At 44.6% G+C, this 22,854-nt stretch overlaps 1 protein-coding gene across 2 annotated transcripts in view; it reads right to left on the reverse strand.

The window, feature by feature from the left end:
- Positions 1 to 1,355: 1,355 nt before the first annotated feature.
- Positions 1,356 to 22,854, reverse strand: part of NOTCH2 (notch receptor 2) — a 175,311-nt gene continuing 153,812 nt past the window's right edge. Inside the window, exons 23-35 of one of the 2 annotated variants that reach the window (XM_024764783.1) lie at positions 19,190 to 19,426; positions 16,576 to 16,688; positions 15,117 to 15,622; positions 13,413 to 13,760; positions 13,017 to 13,058; positions 12,422 to 12,564; positions 12,009 to 12,219; positions 11,465 to 11,561; positions 9,823 to 9,991; positions 8,924 to 9,225; positions 7,985 to 8,132; positions 6,888 to 6,985; positions 1,356 to 5,955 (exon numbers count right to left, since the gene is read on the reverse strand). In XM_024764783.1, coding sequence (XP_024620551.1) covers positions 4,567 to 5,955; positions 6,888 to 6,985; positions 7,985 to 8,132; positions 8,924 to 9,225; positions 9,823 to 9,991; positions 11,465 to 11,561; positions 12,009 to 12,219; positions 12,422 to 12,564; positions 13,017 to 13,058; positions 13,413 to 13,760; positions 15,117 to 15,622; positions 16,576 to 16,688; positions 19,190 to 19,426 — 3,803 coding nt within the window. In that variant the 3' untranslated portion in view covers positions 1,356 to 4,566. The remainder of the gene's footprint in view (positions 5,956 to 6,887; positions 6,986 to 7,984; positions 8,133 to 8,923; positions 9,226 to 9,822; positions 9,992 to 11,464; positions 11,562 to 12,008; positions 12,220 to 12,421; positions 12,565 to 13,016; positions 13,059 to 13,412; positions 13,761 to 15,116; positions 15,623 to 16,575; positions 16,689 to 19,189; positions 19,427 to 22,854) is intronic. The other variant, XM_024764784.1, reaches the window with a different exon arrangement.

The following is a 22,854-nucleotide window of genomic DNA, read 5'->3' on the forward strand; positions in this document are numbered from 1 at the left end:
TTCGGGGCTTTTGCAAGCACCTGATACATATTTCATTTTAGAAATACTATCACCAGGGAATTCCCTGGCAGTCCAGTGTTAGGACTCCGCGCGTTCACTGCCGCAGGCCCAGGTTTGATCCCTTGTCGGGGAACTAAGATCCCACAAGCCGCGTGGCACAGTCTAAAGACAAACACAATACTGTCACCAAATGAGGTGAATGAACTCAATATCGTGCAGCAAGCCTGAGGCAGTGTTTATTGTGAGAACTTGGAAGCAGAGGCAGTAATAGGCTTGTAGTTTGCCTATTGCCCATCCCATCATCACTGTGTGCAGACATTAAAGACGGGTGGTCTATTATCATGTTCTGAGAAAAGAATTCACCCCCTCTCCTTGAGCTGTGAGGCCTTTTAGTTGCATGACAGGGAAGCCCAGTCCCTCCCCTGGTGTGACCATGGCCTGGGGTCCAAGTCTATTGTTCCAGCTGTGTGATATGGCAGCCCTTGGCCTCCAGCCCTGCTCTCCCTTCTTGCATTTCATGCCTAGGAAAGCCCTGCATAGTCCCCGCACGATCAGGCACTAGGTTTCTATGCCTGCAGCTGCAGGAATAGGATGTGATGGACAGCCCAGAGCCACTGAAGTAGGTTTCCATGGAGCAGATTTTCGTTGCCACAGAATCTGAAAGGCTCTGAGAGCCAGCCTGTAGGGAACCAGACTTGGGTGAGACATTCCTTAGCTCTCAAATTCATTTTCTCCTTACACCATTTCAAAACCAAACATGAGGACTCAAATGTGTTTTATATAAAATTATAACACTCAGGATAACCAGTATATGATACCAATTGTGTTTAAAATGCCATATATACCGTCAATGTCAAGTATTTGTGTTCAAACATCTTACTGATTGACAAGTAAATGTATGAATGAACTTGGTAACATCTATTTATGCAAAATAGTATTATATAGCTGTATATTTTAACTCTATACAAAATTTAAAGAGGAATAATATTGGAAACTAATGGTTTAGTTAACAGGACCATTGGTTTTATTAGTTATATCCCAAATCCCAATTCTGGCTTTAGCAAATATTCTGCATTTCCACTGGAAGGCACTTTGTCCTGAGACATTGTCCATTTGTCACCAGTCAGTGCACAGAGAAGTAACTCAATCTTGTGATGTTTCCTATCTGGCAGAAGCTTTCTCCTCAAAAGCATTTATTTATTCTCTGCCTGGTGAAAGAAAAAAAGACTAGTGCTAGGCTCCGTGGGATTCAGAATGAAAAGAAAATGTCTTCTCTCTCAGCAATTATGACATCATAAGGTAAATCATTGCAAGACCAGCAATGCAAGAATGGAAAATAAAAACTGCAGTGCCCATTGAGCTTGACATGTAACGTTTTTTATTTTGTGATAAAAATGCTTCCATATAAATTTTGTCTTAACTACTTTTAGAATGAAACTTTGAAAATTAAAAACAAATTGTGCATTTTCCTTACTATGTATAGTCAGGAATATGCAGTCATTTTACTGGTTATGGGTTTCTCATACAAACAGATATCGTATCACTTTTATGAGAAATGTACACAAGGAAGAAGCCACAGTACCAAGCAGTTATGAATGGGAGCCTCAGGGCATATAAACTTGTCCTCTCAAACAGTCATTATACATTCAGTATATTAGTTAAGGCCAAAATCCCAAAACCACCTGCCAACAGAACATTACACCTTTGGTTCTTTTTTATGCAAGAATTATGAACTAGCAAATTTAATAAGATGATATAATGGACTTGTGCATCATAGCTGACTGCTTACATAAAATCTTTAGTTCTCAGTCTTTCTTTCCCTCAAATCTCTCCCTCCCTTACCAATACGTAGGTCAGAAAATGACACTTACTTAATACAAAAGAAACAAACAAATAAAAAACATATCCCCAAAGGCAGACAGAAGAGGAATCAAAGGAAGAATTCATAAAGATAAAACAAGAATGTGCGGGGCACAGAGGGTGACCTATACCTGGCATAAAAGTTGTATCCCATACGAACTTAGTCTCCAATTCAGCACCCATGTGAGAAAGTGATTCTCCATCTTACCTTCTCTTTTACTAGGTACTATACAACTCAAGTGTTCTCACAATCTAAGCAACTGATAAATTTTGGAAAGGCGGTGTCTTCCTCCTCATCACTGAAGCCTGTTGTCTGTAATGGCAGCTTTCACGTTCATTTCCCCAAAACCCAAAGAGGAACAAGCAAGTTAGGCCTACAGTGTGCCTGCAGATGGAGGAGGCTACAAGGGATCAAGCTATTGGATCAGAGGCTGACACTCTGAGGAAGAGGGGCTGGAACGGGATGACGGAGAAGTGCAGATGTGTGGGGTCCACAGTGATCCATGTAGATAGGTTCTCCCCACCTGTGAATCAACAAATGGGTCCAAGGATAAAGAGTCACCATTTAGAATGATAAAATACTACATGCTATGAAAGGGGCTGGTAGAGTTGCCACGTGAGAGAATAAAATACAAATGAACAAACAATCTGCTTATATCAGGGAAAAACAAAAATTTTTTTTAATTCAATGAACTGGGGCAGGACTGGCAAAATCCTTTGTACAATTCCACGCAAACAGACACACAGGGTTTCCATACGAAGTCACAGACAGATAAATCAGGTAAATGGGAAGAACTGATGAATACTCCCAGACAAGGCAGGAATGAAAACTATCGAAACCAACACGGAGTAGGCAGACCACCTATTAATATCTACAGAACGTCCCCAGAAGAACTAATTTTCCATGTGTCATGACATCATAGCACCGGGCGGAAGTAACAGTGTGGAGACAGGACCAGTTGTTAGCTGACTCAGGGAGAAGAGGAAGAAAAGTATTTTTCTCCTCTTTCTAGTGTTGGCTAGAATGCTTCATCCTTGACAGAGGGTCAGAAAAGTTGCCAACGCCACAAATACAGGAAGCAGACTCAGGTGAGATACAATCACAATCTGAACAGGAGGAGGACAAGACGGTGAGTCTGTAATTGTCCATTATCATCTAGAAGGTGACTCTATGAAAGGAAAAGGTCCCTGATAAGTGTCCACACTAGTTCCCTAACAGAGAATCTCATGATTGCTTGAAAGGAAAAGAAATGGTAGCAAAAAATAGCAAAGGCTACCTCACAGTTCCTCCCCTTCCAACCTTCTTGTAAGCCAACATTCTATTTCCCACACTCGAACACAGAAAACCCACGTGTTCAGTGAGAACCTACTGGGTGCACCAGTAATCAGACCCCACAGTATGGAGGGAAGCTGGGTGCAGGGGCCCGGGATCAGAAGGAGTGTCAGGAAGTAGAGACTACAGCCATCTGACTAGCGGAAGACGACTGTCACAGGGGGCCCTTGAGCGGAGGAAATTTCACTTCTAAACAGCGAGGGAATATCGTTTGACACATTTTCTTCTTGGAGATATGTGGAGGGGAAGGCTCAACAGCTAAGATGATCTTCATCTGCTGGATGTGTGAGTGAAGCAGGCCGAGCGTTCTAATATCAGGGAACAAATGTGTTTCACACTGGCAGTCAATGGAATGCTTGGCAGGGACGGGTCAGTGGGTAACCACTCCTTGCATGAGTTACCTTATCTCTTGGTCATTCCAACATTCCAAACCTTTGTCTGTTTGGGTCTTTGAAGGGCTCATATTACCTACACTGCCAAGGATAAACCTTCACACTTACTAGGCCCACAAATGGAAAAAACAACAGATTCTTACTCTTCTTCCTGGTAAGGTTTGTAGGAATCCTGTATGCAGGCAAGAGAATTCAGGGGCAGCCTCTTGAAGGGGGTCCTGGTCCCCTAAATGGGTTCAAAGAAAAATATTTTGCTCCCCTTCTTATTTTAGGAATGATATTATGTAGGAGAATGCACTACGTCCATTTTCTAAAGAAACATACTTGAAAGTTTTCTGCTGAGAACCATAAAAGTAAACCCCGTGAGACTCCTAGGGACACTGGGAAAAGAAGGCTGCAGGTGCTTTCCAGAGCAGGAATGATTAAAAGCACAAAGATCCTGCCCTATAACATGCAGGTGGGGTTCCAGCCACAGAGAGGTGCAACAATTACAGCACCAAGTGAAGTCGAAAGACTTTCCAAGGATGAGAATAGAAGATGGGTCAACTCCGGCAGAATTCCAGGGCACAATTCCCAATAGGACTCTACCACAGAATCTTCTCATGGATATAGCAATAGCCCCCAAGGCTGAAAATACAGTCCAAGCTGCAAGAATGTCTACAACAGGCATCAATCTTGCTGCCCACACTGAAGAGAGGAAACACGGTCCCAAGTCTTGTATTCATCTTGCAATTCCTGGGCTTGATGGGCAAGAGATTACAAGGAGCCTTGTCCTTTCCCGGCTCCCAAAACCCTGCAGATACACAGTGAAGCTAATAAAATTGCTTCCTTTGCATCATCTACAAGATAAGAGCATCTCCTCTCCCCTGCCTCCGGAAGCTGGTTCCAGAGATTTCTTCATTTCTCTCCCGGACGACCTTCATTTGCTCCTCAGCAGCATTTACGATAGGAGTTCTGTCCCTACGCTGGAGGCAGAGTGTTTCATGCATAGACCTGCATGTTGCTGCGTGGTGGCTCAGACATGTGTGCCCCAGGTCCCCGCTGACCTCCTCCAGCACCCCCAGGAGTGGGGCTGGTGGTCACATCTGACCAGTCAGAAGCAGAGTGGGGGGATGAACTTGACCACTGGTCAGGAGACTCTGGGGATGGTGTCAGGTAGGGATGCTCACCCTGGAGGTGACCACTGTGACTGGGCGTTCTCTCAGCAGCATTGGAGGAAGCATAGCTATGCTGTGAAGGGGGTGTGGGATACTTGCCCACAGAGGCTGGAAAGGGATGGTAGGCTGGGAGAATGGTCTGAGCAACCTGCCCTTCCTGCTGGGGCATCATGGCAGTGGGAAAAGCCATACTGGGCAAACGAGCCATTTCTGGAATCTGATACATGGTGGGCAGGGTGCCTGCAACAGCTGGAGGGCAGCTGGATGGAGGCTGGGCAGCCCCGGCTGGTTGGGCAATGCTGCCTTTGGGGATTAGCTGGAAAGTCACGATGGGGGGCAAGGGCTCTCGAGGGGCAGGTAAATGCTTCCCTTCAGGCGGCCTGCTCTGGGGAGTTATGCCAGGGTGAGTGCCCTCAGCTGGAGCCAGGACCATACTAAACATCTCGTTGTACTGGGTCTCACTCACCTCCACACGGTTCATCCAGTCCGCTGGGACAGTGACTGGATGTAGCCTACCCAAGCTCCCCGCACTGCCACTGCCTGGGGGGACAATGTGGTGGTGTGACAGCAGCTGGCTCACTGAGGGAAGCACAGTGTTGGCCCCGTGAGCCAAGGGCTGCATCTCATGAAGGTTAGAGAAAGACAGTGCATGCTGTGCATGGACTGGGGCAGGGGGGGCAGCAGTGGCCAACACAGGGTTGGGTGAGGCCTGTAAGATTCCGGGGGATGTAATCATCGGAGAGGATGTGGTATCAGAAACATACGTGTGAGGAGATTCTAGGGAATCAACGGGGGACAGAGTCACTGAGCTCTCAGACAACTGGCCCTTGTCACTCAGAGACTTCTTCCTCCTACTCCCCTTGGCATCCTTGGCCTCCTTGGCAAGGTTAGGGAGGCTACAGGGCACAACACTCTTGGCATTGGGCCGTCTGGACTTCTTGCCCGTCGGGGTGTGCTTCAGACTGAGAAAAGATCTGTTGGGTCCACAGATGACAGGTGAGAGAGCAGAAGTCAGCACGGTGCCTGGAGGGCTCGGGGTCACATTGTACTCATCCAGCAGGCGCACAATGTCATGGTGCATGCGGTCCCGGGCCACGTCCCGGGGAAGACGATCCATGTGGTCTGTGATGTCCCGATTGGCAAAATGGTCTAACAGGATCTTGGCTGCTTCATAGCTCCCCTCCCGGGCAGCGAGAAACAGAGGGGTCTCTTCCTACGGAAAAGGCCCACACAGAGCACATTTTAATAACACTCTTGAGAATACAGCAGTGTTTCTCAATCTGTTTGTTCTCATCCCTTTAGACATTTTTTCCTAACTTCCTCCCCGCATGAAATTTTAATATCGCAGATAAAGTGTATAACTACCTACGCACTGAATGGATATCTGGACTTTATACATAAAGAAAGTTAAGATTATTTGACCCCTCCCCAAGAACCAATTTTGCCCCATTGAGTGCTACATCTCCTTAGTGGGGAACGTGTGAGATAAAGCATGTCCCCAAGCCAGAAATTCACTTAGAAGAGCACTGAGCTTATCAAAATAGGGTTCTAAAAGGAATAACAGGTAGAAATAAGAAAGGTATGAGGGGAAGAACCTAAAGCATTTATAGAACTGGGAAAAATAAGGGAAAGTAAAAGAAAGAAGAGACAAAACATCCGAGAGAAAGAACTAACAGAAGGGAAAAGAGGAAATGAATGAGAGAAGATAAGGTGAGCAAGAGAGGGGAAACATGACATAAAACTCAGAGGAAGAAAAGCAAACAGGAAAGCATCATGGTGCCCAAGAACAGGGGGGAAAAAAGTATCAAGAAAACAAATAAGAACAAACAAGTGAAAAGGAAGTGAGTGTGAACAGAATGAAGACCAGGAGAAAGGGAAATGTCAAAGAAGAGAAAGGCAGAAAGGGCTACACCAAAGTTATTGACAGGAGAGCCTGATGCAGACTGAGTACTGAGTAGGCAGAGGGTCAATCCTGACACTTCCCTGGTTAAGCCCAATACAAGCACTCCAGCTCTCTGGACCAAGTTCCAATCTGCTTCCATCTTTGTCTATCCTTATCACAAGAGGAGCTACAGGAGAAAAGCGAAGGCCTTATAATCTGAGGCACTGCTATGCCTGCCCTCCAGCTCAGAGCCCAGACTCTACCTTGTTGTCCTGCATGTCTCGGTTGGCCCCATTTTTCAACAGCAAAAGGGTCGCCTCCACATTATTCACAGCAGCTGCCCAGTGAAGAGCAGATTTTCCTGCAGGAAAAAAAACATTTTTAGGGCTTCCCTGGTGGTGCAGTGGTTAAGAATCTGCCTGCCAACGCGGGAGACACGGGTTCAAGCCCTGGTCTGGGAAGATCCCACACGCTGCAGAGCAACTAAGTCCGTGCGCCACAACAACTGAGGCTGCGCTCTAGAGCTCGCGAGCCACAACTACTGAAGCCCGCACGTCTAGAGCCCGTGCTCCGCAATAAGAGAAGCCACCGCAATGAGAAGCCCGCACACCCGCTCGCTGCAACTAGAGAAAGCCCGCGTGCAGCAACAAAGACCCAACGCAGCCAAAATTAAAAACAAATAAATTAAAAACAAAACAGAACAAACAAAACATTTTTATAAGCAGACAGAGCAGAAGGACATGTCCTACTCCTACTATCGGGAAGCATCAGGATTTGTACAAGGAAACCTTGAACTTCTCAGACGGCAGTAGGAAGCCAGTTCTCTCTGGGGGCCCATAGGAAAAACCCAAGTATTATATTAATTTTCCCCTATTCTAGAAATACTTCAGTACAGGCTGCCTTGCCTCCAGAAGACCTCTAAGTAAAAGGATCATCTGTCTATGGTACCACATCCCTCACATGGCAGAATCTACCCTGTCGCACACTGAAGGCAATAACCTACTGATTTATTACATGCCAGAATGCATAGTTAGAATATCTCACAACCCTCACCTCCACAATGAAGTTGGCTCTCACATCCTCATACCAAGAGTGGTATGCCTGGGAACGTACACAGGGTAACCTTCCATAGACCCGCTTTGAGATCTGAGAACCCTCACCAAAAATCCCTTCCCAGCTTCATCTACGGACCTCCCACTGTCTCAGATCTCTGAACTCAATATGGTAAAAGGAAGAATGAATGACTGAATGAATCTTCAGTGGATTCGGATTTGGGACAGCTCATTAAGGATCGTGCAACCATCTTCCTCAGAGGCTTGCTTTGCAGGTGGGAATCTGAATCCCTGCTTCTCATCCCTACCGTGGTCGTCCACTGCATTCACATCGGCTTGGCAGTTGATCAACTCCGCCACCATTCCCTCCACAGCTAGGCGGGCAGCCAGGATCAGGGGTGTCGTGCCATCATTCATCCTGGCATCTAGATCAGTTACTCGGTTGCGGATCAGTATCTAGAACACGAGAAAGCACAGAAAAGAGAGTCACCTGGATACAAAAAATAATGAAGCTAAGATAAGAAATAACAGCATCAGAGCTGAGGCTACACTGTAAGTCCCTGGAGTACAGGGAATGTCCTGTTATCTTTGTGCCCACGGTTCTACCATGGTCAGTCAGTAAATATTTGTTGAATGCATGAATGAAGAAGTAAACGGATGAACGAAAATACAAGTAGGTGCTCAAGCTTTACAATGGCTATGTAAACTAATGTATTTCTACTTTCTAAAGCAAAAAGAGGGATGTGGGAAAATACCACAACCTCAGTTATGGTGTATAGGTTAAGATGATACAGCATGCCTCCAATTTCCTCATCAGGGTAGAATAATAGGGCATCAGGTATACATTATGAACTCATGTCAAGAAGCCCGCCAAGGAGCAGCTGGAAGCCCATATGGTCAGATATATCTAGAGGGAGAAGCTGACACTAGTCAGAGGCTTCATAACAGGTATCACTCCCATCTGAGCTTTTCATATGGGAGGCATTCTGCCACGCTAAGCAGTGATTAACAATCAGAAGACTGGTGTTATCTGCTGTTGGCTCTATTGTTTCCTGGCCGTAAATGGTCAAGTCTGTTTGCCTGCCTCCCTTTTCCTTCTTTCCCTTTTCCTTTCCAGCAAGCAGGACTCTATCATCTGCCTTATTCTCTCAAAGAGTCATCGAACAAATGCAATGGGATATTAAGTGCCTTAATAAAGGGAAAATATACTAGATCCATAAGGAACCAACTTTTTACATGTTCTTTACCTGGAAGACACCTTGGGCATCGGCTGCCACGGCGGCATGGAGAGGGCAGCGGCCCATGTTGTCCTGGGCATTGGCATCGGCACCTGCATCCAGGAGGCGCTTGGCAGCGTCAGCCCTCGAGTAGCGGGCTGCAAGATGCAGGGCCATCTCACCAGTCCGGTCTGTCTGGGCTTGGAGGCTGGCACCCTGGTAGACCAAGTCTGTGATGATGTTGGCGGAAGAGTCCTCTGCATCTTCATCTTCATCACTCATATCTGAGCTGCCTCCTCGAAGAGAAGCCAGCATCAGTGGGGTGCACCCATCTAGAGGAAGGGAAAATTCCAGAAAGTATTCGAGGAGGGGAAGGACATTAATGTTCAATTAACCCTATTGTTGTTCAATGTGAAGGAAATTATTCTTTTGTGAAAAAACTCTGTGATTCTTGTGGTAATTGGCAATTGACTTTTCCTGGATAACATCCTTTCTGTAAAGAGCAGCTATTCTCTACGTTAAATAAGCTTTCCTGTTCAAGTTCCTAAGTGTTATGTTATTCTAAATTGGACAACTTTTAAAAATATCCAGTATTAATAAACTATGTGCACTAAGGTACGAACTAAACAAACTCTCTATCCCTCTGCTTTGGAATATTATTTTTTTGTCCTACTAAAATCTATCCCAAATAATCAGCCTGTTTGCTGTCGAGCATGCTGTATGTGAAGCAATGAGAAATCCTTCCCTCTTTTCTCATATAAATTCATAATTTCTGCAAGCCTGTGTTCCTTAAACATTCATTTCCTCAAGCTGATTTCCAATCTGTGAAGTCAGAAGGGAGCGTATCACCAAGTGGGACAAACACAGGGATAAGGTGGAAGCCAGGGCAGGCATGCGCAACGAGAAAGGGGAGGCTTGCAGGTGCTGACCTGGGCCGCGGACGTTCACATCCAGCACATCCACCTCCTGCTCTGCCTGCGGAGGAGTGAGAGCCAACGATGGTGTCCTACGGATATCTGCAGCTTCAAGGTGCTGCTGTGTCCACGGCCGTCGGTCGATGGGATCATCTTCTTCTGAGAGTAAAGCCTCATCTTCAGCCTGAAAGGAGAAGACAACTCTCCCTAACAATCTGGCCCATGCCAGGAGCTGCAGACAAGGAGCTAGTCCAGAGTCTCCCATCACTTCTAATCTCCCACCCAGTATTCTCTGTCCTCCTATCGAATCTTCCAGATGATTATCCACATTGGCTTCCCACTGCTCTCATGATGTGGTTCCTGTTTACCTCTCCTGCATCATCTGTACCACTCCCCTAACCTCCCCAATCCCACACTCTAGGCTTCAGCCTTACTACGTCACCTATATTACCTACCTAACATGCCATCTACAGATCCCCAAAGCACCATTTTCCTGCTTCTGGGCTTTTGCCTATGTTGTTCCTTCAGCCTGCCATGGTCTCTCCCAATTCTTTGTCTGACTAACTCCTGTCTACCCTTCAAGTAGAAAGTAGACTCTAATTCCGCTTGTCGGTCCTACAGAGCACCCTCTGCTCACTCTCCTTAACTGAGCACGTGTTAAGTATTTACATGGCACTACATGGCACTTTCTACTGCTACCTGAAAGGTTCCTCACAACAGGGAACAAGCCTTGCTCAAGGTTGTCTGCTTGTACCCTGTATTTAACCCAGTGCCCAGCACAGAGCAAGGCTTCAGGAAGTATTTATTGAATATTATTATTATAATTTTAAAACCAGCTGCCCTTTATGAAGTATTTAGTATGTGACAGAAAATAGGGAAGGCAATTTACACGTATTGCTGTATTTAATCCACACAACAACTCATAGAGGAAAGAATTATTACTATTTTCCCTATCTTATGGATTAAGGTAATTAAATACAAAGAGGTTAAGTAATGTGCCAGAGTTTGGGACTTGAATCCAGTTCTGACTATAGCTAAAGCAATGTTCTTAACCATCATGGTGTACTTCATGCCTGTACTCCTCAAGCATTTGTCTCCTCAAGCTGATTTAGACTATCCTTGGATACATGCATATCCCAGCCATGTATATCTATGGGTGAATGGTCTCCTTTTTCAGGTCAGACTCAGCCCAATGTTTACCTCTTACTTCTATACGGCTTTAGTTTCCAGGGCTCAAGCTTTGAAGCCTCCGAACTCAGTGGTCATTGGCTCTCTTCCACTGATTAGTTCCACCTTCCCTTCCAGAAGGAGAAGTACCCAGAGAGGATAAGGGAGAGATCTAGCCATGAAGGAAATTGCTATTTACACACAGCAGTCCTTATTCAAGTACCATCAGCATGACACTTGAGGAAGGAAGCATGTTTGTTTTATTATTGTTAAAGAGTTCTTTTTGAAAAACTTACACAGGTAACCCAAGGCCATCAGTGACCTAAAGATTCCTGCTTTTTCAGACAACGTAGGATAGCCTCTGCCTGGCCAACATGTAAAGAATATCACCCTTTCCTCCCATTCATGACACTCTAGATACCAAAGGACAGAAATATGAAATGTGAGCAGCTAATGGATAACAATGGTGGTTCTACCATGGCTAGCTTACCTTGGCTTTCTTTGGCTGGGGCCCTTCATCGTCGACCCAATGTTCACTTGTTCCAGAACCAATTAGGTTAGCCTCTGAGACTTGCACTGAGAGATTTCTGATGTGACGGAATTATGAAGGTGTAAAATAAGGGCAGATGTTATATCATAAACGAACAAAGAAGTTTTCAATACTTTTTCTACCATCACACACTCTCATGGCTATAGTCAGACTTTCAGGGCCTTTGGCCCAGGAAAAAATGGGCAATATTACCTCCCATTGCCTGAGGAAATATCCTTTCCTTTCCCACTAATCAAGAGCTGACAACAAAAGTGTGCCTGCCTCATCACAGAAGCTGAGGACCACTGTGATTATATGTACAGAACTGAAGCATCCAGACACTTATTTTATAGTCACTCAGTAGGCATCGAGAATCATGGTCAAGCGTAATAACACAGCATGGCCAGAGCTCAGAATATAAAATCATGATTCAACAAGATCTGATTTTCCTCTTATCCATGCTCATTATTACTGTGAAGGGTAGCTTGTTGGCAGACTCCCTTACTTCAGCCCCACAGCATCCTGTCCCACTGGCTCACGACGTTTGTGATTGCTGGAGTCACGGCGAAGGGTGAAGCCTTCAGGCAGCCAGAGGGAGCCATGCTTACGCTTTCGTTTTGCCATGATCACCCCCAGCAGGATAATAAACAAGACAATAACAACAGCAACAGCAAGTAGATAGATAAGCTGGGTGCGTTTTGGGGTCAGGGATTCACCTGAAAGTGCAGAGAGACAGGGAAAAGTGATGAATAAAACATCCACCTCTCAGTATTCCCCCTACATTCCTTCAGAGAACAACTCTGACCTCACCAGCCCTGAGAGATAGAGAGCCGCACATTGTAAACCATGCCTTGTTCTTTCTGCCCGCAAGTGACACCTTTCTCCCCATACTTTCCCCTTAATTCCAGTGCTACTCACTGACAACAGACACAAGAGGGTACGACAGGGTCCCCTGGATGGCGTGAGACGCCAGAAGAGCTGCTGCCGCATCCGTATTCTTGAAGCACTGGTCTGAGTCTTGGACACACTGGCGGTTGTCAATTTCCAGGAATACCTGAGAGCTGTGGGAAGCCGAGGGGAAAGAGGTAGAAGGGAAATGGGGAGAAAACGGAAGGGTGTCAGTCCAGGAATCTGAGTTGGAGAGGCTGACACGAGCCTTCTTCCTCACCCTCAGCCTCAGGCTCTCCACCTCTGGATGCTGCCTCCAGAAAGATCTCGGAAATTAAGACGCTGTCCATCTAGATCCTAAACATTCATTCTCACTTGGGAGATGTCTCGCTATCCTTGGTCTGGCTGGGTCTAAGCGTTCCGACTTAGGCAACATAAGACAAAGTGAGAAAATGGGGTGAAGCTGTCTTTGGTGGGCTTCTCCTACCCGTTCCAACGTACTCAAAGGTGCATAGAGCCACTCTAAAAATACACCCCTGCCCCTTGTTTTTGTTCCTTACTCTCCTTTGTCTCTGCATCTGTACTTCAGCTAGCTATTGAATTGAACACTGTGAGATATACTAACCATGTGGTGTGTGAATGACAGAACATCTGCAGAACGCCACCACTGTCAAAGAGACATAAATGAAGGGCCTTGAAGAGAAGGCCAGGATTAATACAAAGAGGAGTCATTACTAGAGGGATTTAAGGTAACTCTGGCAAACAGTTAGAGATTCTAGCACTTGAGGAGGCCATCCTGACATCCTGCCCCCCACTTGCTCCAGCCCACTTTTCAGGATCCCCCAATCAAGGCAAACCTTTAGCACTAACGGTAAATACTGGGATCATGGGCTTGTGTTACTTGGTTTGGCTGTTCTTTTTCTGACCTTTCATTTTTATAGGTGCAGTTACGACTTCTGTGTACCAAAGTGCTCAGCTTGATAAAATTAAGCTTTAAGAAGTTCAGAAATTAAAAACTTACCCAGCCACTTCCTGTTCTTGATCGCCTGGAAGGGACCTGCGCGTCAATCTCTGCTTCTTCATGGCAGCTGACTTTTCACCATAATAGGGGTAGACCATAAGGTCCCCCTGGGCATCCCGTTTGATGCGTAGGTTGGTGTGGAGCAGGGTGCCCAGTGCCCGCAAGAAGCTGCGAGCATCCTGGAGCAGCTGTTCAGGTGGCATCAGCACCACAATTACCAGGGTACCCTCTGCCAGGTTTTCTGGCCGGTCAGCAGCACAGTCCAGCCCATCCCAGCCACACTCCTCACTGTTGCATCCCTGGTCACAATGGTTGTCTTTGAAGTGGTCTGCACAGTATTTGTCATATCTAGGCAGGGGGAGTCAGAGGAGGAAGAGGACAAGGTAAGGGTCTCAGACCAGACCGGAGCTCAATTTGATTTCCCCTTGGAACTAATGTGGATTTTCCTACCCATTTTCTATGGCTCAGATTAGATCCCGAACGTCCCATGAAGCCTTCTGTGACTCTCCTATCCCTGCCTTCTTAGAGTATATATAGTCTACACCCCTTAGTGTCAGTGAGTGCTCTCTGAATGAGAAACAAAACGGTACTCACTACACTCACGGGCCCCCAGGCAGCTCACAATCTTGTTAAATCAGATTTGTAAACAAATCTGGAACAAAAATCTACTTGGTTCATGCTTCCTTTATTTTTTTTTTTATCCATTGCCTCTAGGCTTTCAGAAGTAAAACATGACTCTAGAGAGTGCTTCCAGAAACTGGATAGTAGCCCTGTACCATCAAGAGATGCTGTACAGTGGACCATGTTGATATGGCCCAATTCTTTTCTAATCAAGATTGAATCCCAGCCCTGGAAGGTATAGATGGGGAGCAGTGTGTCCCACACAGGATACCAGATCTAATTTGTACAGTATCTTTCAAACACTGGGAAAAGGAAATTGAATCCCAAAGCCCGGTGATGCAAAAATCATTTTATTTCCACTCTCCTCTCCTCCCCCACTCCCATCCCTTGATGGTTCCACCATCTAGTACAACTTGTGCCACTCTAGCTCAGGTCAGGAGTAGCTGTTTGTGCTTTGGCAAGTTCTTGAACCTTCTAGGTCTCAGTTCCCTCATCTGTGAAAGGCCATTAACAATACCTATGCCTCACAAGGTTGGTGAAAATTAATCAGAGTTAAACTAAATGGGATGACTAAATGGAAAGTCATGAGGTAACCCACAAAGCCCCCTATAACTGCAACAATGAAGACCTGGAGGGTTAAGTTGCCTAAGCTAGCTTATGCTTCTTGATAAACCTGATGGGGAAACCCTGTCTTAGGGAAAGGAATGGGGCAAATAGAGAGAGGTACAGACCTTTCCATCCATCCTGCAGGCAGGTTATGTGAGAGGCTGCCTGAGAGTGGGTAACAACACTTCCAAAAGTTATTTCCCCCAGGAGGTTGTGAGAGCAGCAGGCGAGGAAGCAGAGACAGGCAGAGAGAGGGCGGTTGTGCAGTGAGCATTCCTGCCCCTCTGTCAGCAAGGGAGAGCACAGGGCAGCGTGCGCTGGGACAAGGCTGACACCAGGAAGGAGAGGGCCCCAGGGCACCAGTCCGAAAAGCAGAGGCAGCTTGGGCTGAAGCACTGGAGTGGTTAGGAGCAACAACAAGAAACCGAGGTATGTTAGTGACAGTGTCCCTCAGTTCTGGGGACCCTGGATGCTTACTTGCACGTCTTGCTATTCCTCTGGCATTCAAAGTTGTCAAACAGGCACTCAGCCGTGTTGCACAGCTCATCACACTGGTTGTTGATGTAATCCCAGCAGGGAAGCGGGGAGGAGCAGTTGGCCCAGGGGTTCTCCATGGTGAGGGAACAGTCACCCCCATCCCACTGGCAGGCATGGCTGTTGCAGGCCTCATCGCAGACGCCATCCCGAGCTTTGTCGGCACAATACTGGCTCAGACAGGTGGCAGGAGGGGTGCTGGTGGGAGCTGTGTAGAATTCACAGTGGCTGCCCCAGAACGGCGGGGAACACTTGCAAGAGTAATAAGGAGGCTGGCGCTGAGGGTAGCAGCTGCCCCCGTGCTGGCAGGGGCTACTGGCACAGCCTGAGTCGCAGTCCTGGGGGTTGGGGCAGAAGCAGCGGGGTCCTGAGGCTGTGTGCACACACTGCTCCCCTCTCCTACACTTCACCTGTCCACAGCTGCTCTGGCATCTCGCCCCAGAGAATCCCTGTGGAAATCAGTGAACAAATGAGAATGGCAGGCTGACTCCTGAGGGCATGCCCCATTTTCCCTCCCAATCCCCTCTCTGCCACACCTCTAGGGAGGTAAAGACTAGACCCTTGGCTAAGATCCCTCCGTGTAGCCTCCTGGACCAAGTTCTAGGAAGAGACCTCTTCAAGTCAACCTATAGGTTAGGGCTGGCGGTTCCATAGGATGAACATAGAATTTTCTCACTCTAAGAGCTCAGTTCTAGAAATGAAGTCAACAGTTCATGGTAGGATAAGAGTCAGGTGACACCGTATCTATTAGCACCTTTCCTAAGCATCATTAGATCACTCATACAGTGACTTTATAGGGGAAAAACCTCACTTCAGAGTATTAGGTGTCTGAAAACCTTTCCTATGCCATTTCGTTCCTGGCCTTCTCGCTCAGTCCAGGCCAAGGTTACTGGACAGGTTTCCTTCGGTATCTATCCACACATAGTGATCTGTGTTAGAGAGGTGTTAGCCTCTGGCAGTAGCAAAAGTGTTTGCACAGCAAATGGCTAACGTTAGGCTTCCTTCTAGTTGAAGAAGCAGCCTGCTCTCAAATAGTCCCTGCCAAGGAATGTGAGCAGGGTGGTATTTCCAACTAACTCTCTCCCCATCTGGGCAGTAAGACTACCCTCCAGCACAAGACCCAGAAACCAGAGACACCAGCCCTGATTTCAAGGGAACATTCCATTGCCCTTGGTGCTTCTGAAGATTGACAGTCACAGATCAGGGAGCTCACTGTTTCTGGAAGTATTTTAACAGTTCTAAATGGAAAACTGAAGCACTTGCTCCGAAAGAGGCTAAAATTAAGAAACGTCCCCACCAAGATAGTTCCCCACAGAGCTCGGAAACACCAGGTTTAATCTCAGCTTCGTCACAGACTGTGTGGAAGAGAGCATCCTCCTTCAATAGGCAACACGGCACTCACCGGGGGACAACGACAAATGAAACCATCAGGCATGTTGCTGGCCACAGCACAAGTCCCTCCGTTCAGGCAAGGCATCTGGGGACACACATCGACGAACGTTTCACAGTGACGACCTCAGAGTAGAAAATGAAAGGGTGTTTTAAAAGCCAGAAGTAGTAACTGCAAGTTACAGAACAGAACACTCCTGGGATGTGGGCCAGTCAAAGGATTGGAGAAGGAGGGAGAGGTATGAGAATTAAGTTCTAATCCTAAGGGAACAAAAGAGGATGAGGAAGGCACTCATTGGATCTCAACATGCGTGGCCCATCACCGACTCAGGGCAGTTCCCTCATCTGTTTTATCTACAGTAATAAGCACAAATGGCACACATACGTGCCTGAATCGACTCACAAAACAAGATTTTTTTTTAAAAAAATGACTAATCCCTCCAAAAACAAAAAGGAAAATGACATCTAAGCTTTTTTTGAAGGCACTTTAGCTTTCATGAGTCAAAAGAAACATTTAGCAAAAGTGTTCACTGCATTTTAACACCGTCTATTTCAAAAGAGAGGCTACACCAGACCAATACATCTAAATGGTGATTAACATATACACACTACTATATATAAAATAGATAATTAATAAGGACCCTACTGTATAGCACAGGACACTCTCTACTCAATACTCTGTAATGACCTATACAGGAAAAGAATCTAAAAAAGAGCGTATATATGTATATGTATAACTGATTCACTTTGCTGTACAGCAGAAAGTAACACAACGTTGTAAATCAACTATACTACGAAAAAAATTAAAAGAAAAAAGCTAAGAAAAAGGGTGATTTGCAGTTTATAGCGAATTTTCATCAGTGACGTCCTCTTTTCAATCATTTTCTAGCCTTTCTGTAACCTGATTGGCACTGTTTCCAAACACAGCTTAATATTCCCAGAGTTAATGATCTCTAGGCACAGTTCAGTTCTAAAACAGAAGCTATCCTGAGCCCACTGTTCCATGACAAACTGAACTAAGCAAATGAAATCATGGGGGCGGGGAGGACATGGGGCAAGGATTCAGGCCCCATCTGGCCTTCAGGCACTTGGAAGGGAAGAGATGGCTTTAAAAATTAAAATGAAACTAAAATAGCAGCAATTTTGGCCAACCAGAATAATGAGGCAGGAGTTACAGATGTTTGTTTCTTCAGCACCCCACCGTAACCGCGATCAATGAGTCAAAGGATTTTTTATTCACAAGTGTAGAAAATGTAGAAACACCACTTCCCGACTAGGGGACCCCAATTCAAGGTGGCCTCCATTCCTTCCTTCATCTATTTCCTTCTTCCTTTGTAAGAGCTTATCATCATTTCCAAATAAAGGAAGCCTCAGAGGTAATGAAAGGAACAGGAGTCAGTTCTGCTCTTCTGGCCTCTCAAGCACATCATGACCGATATGAGACTCCAGACAGATTGTTCATATTCTTTCTGTCCAGTGTTACCTCGGAGGCATGATTTTCATAATGGATTGTTTCTCTTTTGATAATGTACCTAGGCATCTTCTATATTTCAAAATCCATCCCACTTTTAATAAAATTCCCAAGTTCTTAAAGGTAGCACATCTTCAAAACTGGAAGGAAGAATGTCTGGATATAATAGGCTCAGAATGTAGCAGAGTCCAACTTGCCAAGCTATTAGTAGGTAGACTACTGCAGACTCTCATCTGACTCCCAAGGAATACTTCTACAGCATAAGATTCGGATGGACCCCAGAAGTGCAAAACAGATTTCTGAGTATCTGATGATACTGCCATATTTAGACATAAACAACTATTTTAGCTCCCCAAAGTCACTAAGCTGCCCTCCTCCAGAAATAATTAGCAAGTGTCTATGATAAAGTCCCTATTCTGAGGCAGGACTTGGTCATCTTTATAATCTGTGATGAACACAGCCAAGTCTTAAGACGGCAGGTCATACTTGTGACTTCTGAAGTTTTCCTTTTCAAACCCTCATCGACCAATTCTGGTTAAACACACCCCAATTTGGATCTCCTCCCTTTAAGTGTCCTAGAAGACCCTAAGCCTCTCTGGATTCCCACAGAGGTGGAAAGGTCACAGTGGCAGCGACTACCCAGTAACTCAAGTCACTACATGCCAAAGGAGGCAGGGTGATGAAACCAGAGTTAGATGTAAGGTTCCTGAAAACAAGATGTTATTTTGCTCAGATGAAGAGTTCTGGAGATGGATGGTGGGGATGGTAGTGTAACAGTGTGAATGTCCTAAACACCACTGAACTGTATACTTAAAACTGGTAAAGATGGTAAACTTTAAGTTATGTGTATTTTACCTCAATTTAAAAATGTTATTTTGCTCAACTACTCCCAACATCCTATTTCTTTTTTTTTTTATATTTCTGCTACAATATGATATAATGAATGTATAACAAAAGAGATAGCATCTCTCAGGAATAGCAAACATCGATGGAGCACAGACCTAAGAAAAAATTGGGCCCTTGAATTAAGCTGGTCTAGTTTTTCACATATGAGAAAAGCTTCACTCGGGTCTGGGATGTGTCATACAGGGCCCAATTTCCTCACTAAAATCCCCCTCCGAGGCACAGTGGCTGGGGAGGCTGGAAAGTCGCTCACCGGTAAAGGCACTGCGGCAGACACACAGGTAGTCATTGGTAAGCTGTATGCAGTCTAGGCTGCCCTCAGAGCTGCAGGGGTTGGAGAGGCACTCGTTGATGTCTCCCTCACATCGCTCTCCAGCAAAGCCAGGCAAGCAGCGACAACTGTAGCCCCCAATCCTATCCACACACTGACCACCATTAAGGCAGTGGGGACCCCTGGCACAGTCATCAATGTTCTCTTCACAAAGCAGGCCTGGACGAAAGAGAGGAGAGAGAGAAACTCATGACAATCCTTGGAACGCTGCTTTCCAGCAAGGGAGAACCACCCTTGTTGGCACTTTCACAATTAGGTTACATTCCTCAGTCTGCGGTGGGAACTTTTAGGTCAGGCAGGGCAAAACACACTCTTGATCAAGGGCAGCTGCCATCCTCTTGGTCAGCAGTAAGGAAAGAATGTACTCAGGGCTTCACATGTACTCTCCCACACAACCAAAAGAAGCAGCTCACTAGGTAGTAGCTAGCATTATTTTCATTAATTTATTCATTTTGATTCAAAATATAAAAACAGTTAAAAAAAATAGCAATAAATAAATAGATTACAAGTAAGAATTGGAAGAATTCTTGGTAAGAATTGGAAGTAAATTTTGAGTGACATAATTGACTTTTCCTGTAAAATAGTATAAGTGCACTAATATATTGAAAAAACAGAGGGGAAGTGTCCTGTTGAGAGCTCAAAGGTTATTCCATTTAAAACAGAACTCGGGCTTCCCTGGTGGCACAGTGGTTGGGAGTCCGCCTGCCGATGCAGGGGATGGGGGTTCGTGCCCCGGTCCGGGAAGATCCCACATGCCGCGGAGCGGCTGGGCCCGTGAGCCATGGCCGCTGAGCCTGCGCGTCCGGAGCCTGTGCTCCGCAACGGGAGAGGCCACAGCAGTGAGAGGCCCGCGTACCGAAAAATAAAAAAAAATTAAAAAATAAAAAAATAAAACAGAACTCATTCAATGTGCTGTAATTGTAAATGAGCCATCAAGCATGAGTATCTGTAAATATTTTTGAGAAAGAAACAAAAGAAACCAATGACTGTTCTAGAAATGATTTCGTGATTAATTCAAAAAATTGCAAAAGAAAGGAAAGCAGTTCTGTATTCCTACCACTTGTAATAGCAAGACTATTGGGAAGAAAAGAAAAATATAAGAAAAGGCCTCATTTTCAATAGCAGTAGCAAAAGATAAAATACCTAAGAATAATCTTAACAAGAAACATGCTACACCTACATGAAGACTTTAAAATGGACCTGAAAGGCTCAAAAGGAAACTTGAATAAATGGAAAGACACTATGGTTTGGTTAGGAAGACTCCTCATCATAAAGATGTCAGTCTTCTTTACACAAATTCATAAATTTAATGTGACTCCGATAAAAATACTAACAGGATTTTTAATAGACAATCTGATTCTAAAATTATATAGAAAAACAAACTATAACCACAGCCTGGAAAACTGTGAAAAAGAAGATCCTTAATATTTAAAGCAGAGAGGCATTGATAAATTAATAGAATAATAGAACAAAAAGGAAAGCCCAGAAAAACACCCAAATACACATGGGAATTTAGAATTTGATAAAGGTGCCATCTCAAATCACTGTATGAAAGATCAAATATTCAGTAAATTGTGTTGGGACAAATCAGTAGCCATATGGAAAAAGTTCTCCAGTATTCTAGTACTTGAAGAAAATATGTGAGAATTCCTTTATAATCTTAGAATGTGAACAGTGTTGCTGACTAGGATTCAAAATACAGAAACCATAAAAAAAAACCCTGATAAATTCAACCTGATTAAAAATAAAAATCTCTGCATGAAAAATTCCCATAAAGAAAATTAAAAAACAAAAAGCAATACATCGGGAATATACTTATATTTTGTTTCATAGACATCTGTTCTCTGTAAAATATTAAGGTAAACAACATAACAGGAAAAAAGGATGCAGATATGAACAAAGAAACCACAGAAAAAAGAAAACCAAATGACTCTTAAATGAGAGTATGTCCATTCACATTGAGGAGAAGCCCACAGGTTTGCTCATACATTGCAATTCAGTAATATCAACCAAAATTACAAATGCACATATTCTCTAAACCAGCAATTCCATTTCTGAAAATTTATTCTACAAACACACTTACACACATGCTAGACAATTCACGTGTCTATCATTAGGGCACTGGTTAAGTAAAATATGGTATGCCCATAAAAGGGATTTCTGCAGAATAAAAAAGAGTAAGGAGGTTCTATATTTTGATATAGAAACATCTCCAATTAAGTTAAAAAAAAAAAAAAACCAAGTGCAAAATACTGTGTCTAATCTATCTTCAGAGTAAGAAGTGGGTATTAAAAATATTTTTGTCCTTGGCTTCTATATACATAAAGAAACTGAAGGATACATTTTAAAAAAACTCAAGAAAGATACACAGAAAACTAAAGAAAAGTGGTGTTTACTTGTTTGTGAGAGAAGGAGAACTAGGTATATGGGAAAGAGATTTTTCACTGTATGCTCTTTCTACGTGTGTGTGTGTGTGTGTGTGTGTGTGTGTGTGTGTGTGTGTTGGGGTGGGGGGTTGTATAAAATTGTGGACCATGTGCATACATTACCTATTAACAAACAAAATCAAAAATTGCAAAGTAAAAGCAAACCGGTATGTGCTCCCACTCTCATAGAATATTTGGTATTCTATGGACTGCTAGTAAAATGAACACAGATGCTTATCCTCCCATCAGAATAGAACCAGCAGTCATGAACAGACCTATCAAGTAAAAGAGAGGTCAACCTCAGCCTGAGGCAGAAGAACTATTACAGTTAGCTCTTGACGTGGGGGACTGGAGGCAACCCAGGCCAAGATCCAAAGCTCAGGAGTATAGAAAGAAAAGCAATAGTGGTAACTCTAGCAATGAGGCTGTGGGACTTGAGAGTCCTCTGGAATGTTCACCAAGGGCCAGAGAGAAATAAATACCACTCCACATATCTAACCAAACACAACAGTATAATAACTCAACGAGTTCTAAGTATGACAAACTCAAAGAGATCCACACCTACACACATCATAAAAGACAGAGAATTTTGAAAGCATCAAGAGAGAAGAGACTCATCATGTACAGGGATCCTCAATAAGGTTAGCTTCTAATTTCTCATTAAAAAAATGGAGGTCAAATCACATGGGATGGGATGACACATTCAAAGTACCAGAAGAAAAAGACTGTTAATAATAATAGCAAAACTATCATTTCAGCCATCCTTAACAAATGGTTAGAAGAGAGAAATTTCATTGCCTTATGAAATGATCCATTCTAGGACTGATATCTCTAATTAATAAAAAGTTAACGGTTAAAAAAAAAGTTAATGGTATAGAAGAGATTTTAGTGTAGATGAATATCCATGTGCTTGCCTACATTTCCCACTCTCCCTTGAAGCCAGGTTGAGACCATTTTACTACTTCTGGCCAGTATACTGTGAGCAGTAGTGATGGGTGTCACTTCCAGACTGAGGTATTGAAAGCTGCTGCATGACCCTGTAAGTCTGTCCCTCTTCCCCTGCTGTGGAGGTCTTGGAGGCCCCGTGCTGCAAGCCACATTTCTAAAATATAAAGAGAGGTAGCCCAACACACTCAGACTTGATCTGAGTGAGAAAAAAAA

Source organism: Neophocaena asiaeorientalis, unplaced genomic scaffold (assembly GCF_003031525.2).
Source record: "Neophocaena asiaeorientalis asiaeorientalis breed wild unplaced genomic scaffold, Neophocaena_asiaeorientalis_V1.1 scaffold62, whole genome shotgun sequence".
Lineage (NCBI taxonomy): Eukaryota > Metazoa > Chordata > Mammalia > Artiodactyla > Phocoenidae > Neophocaena > Neophocaena asiaeorientalis.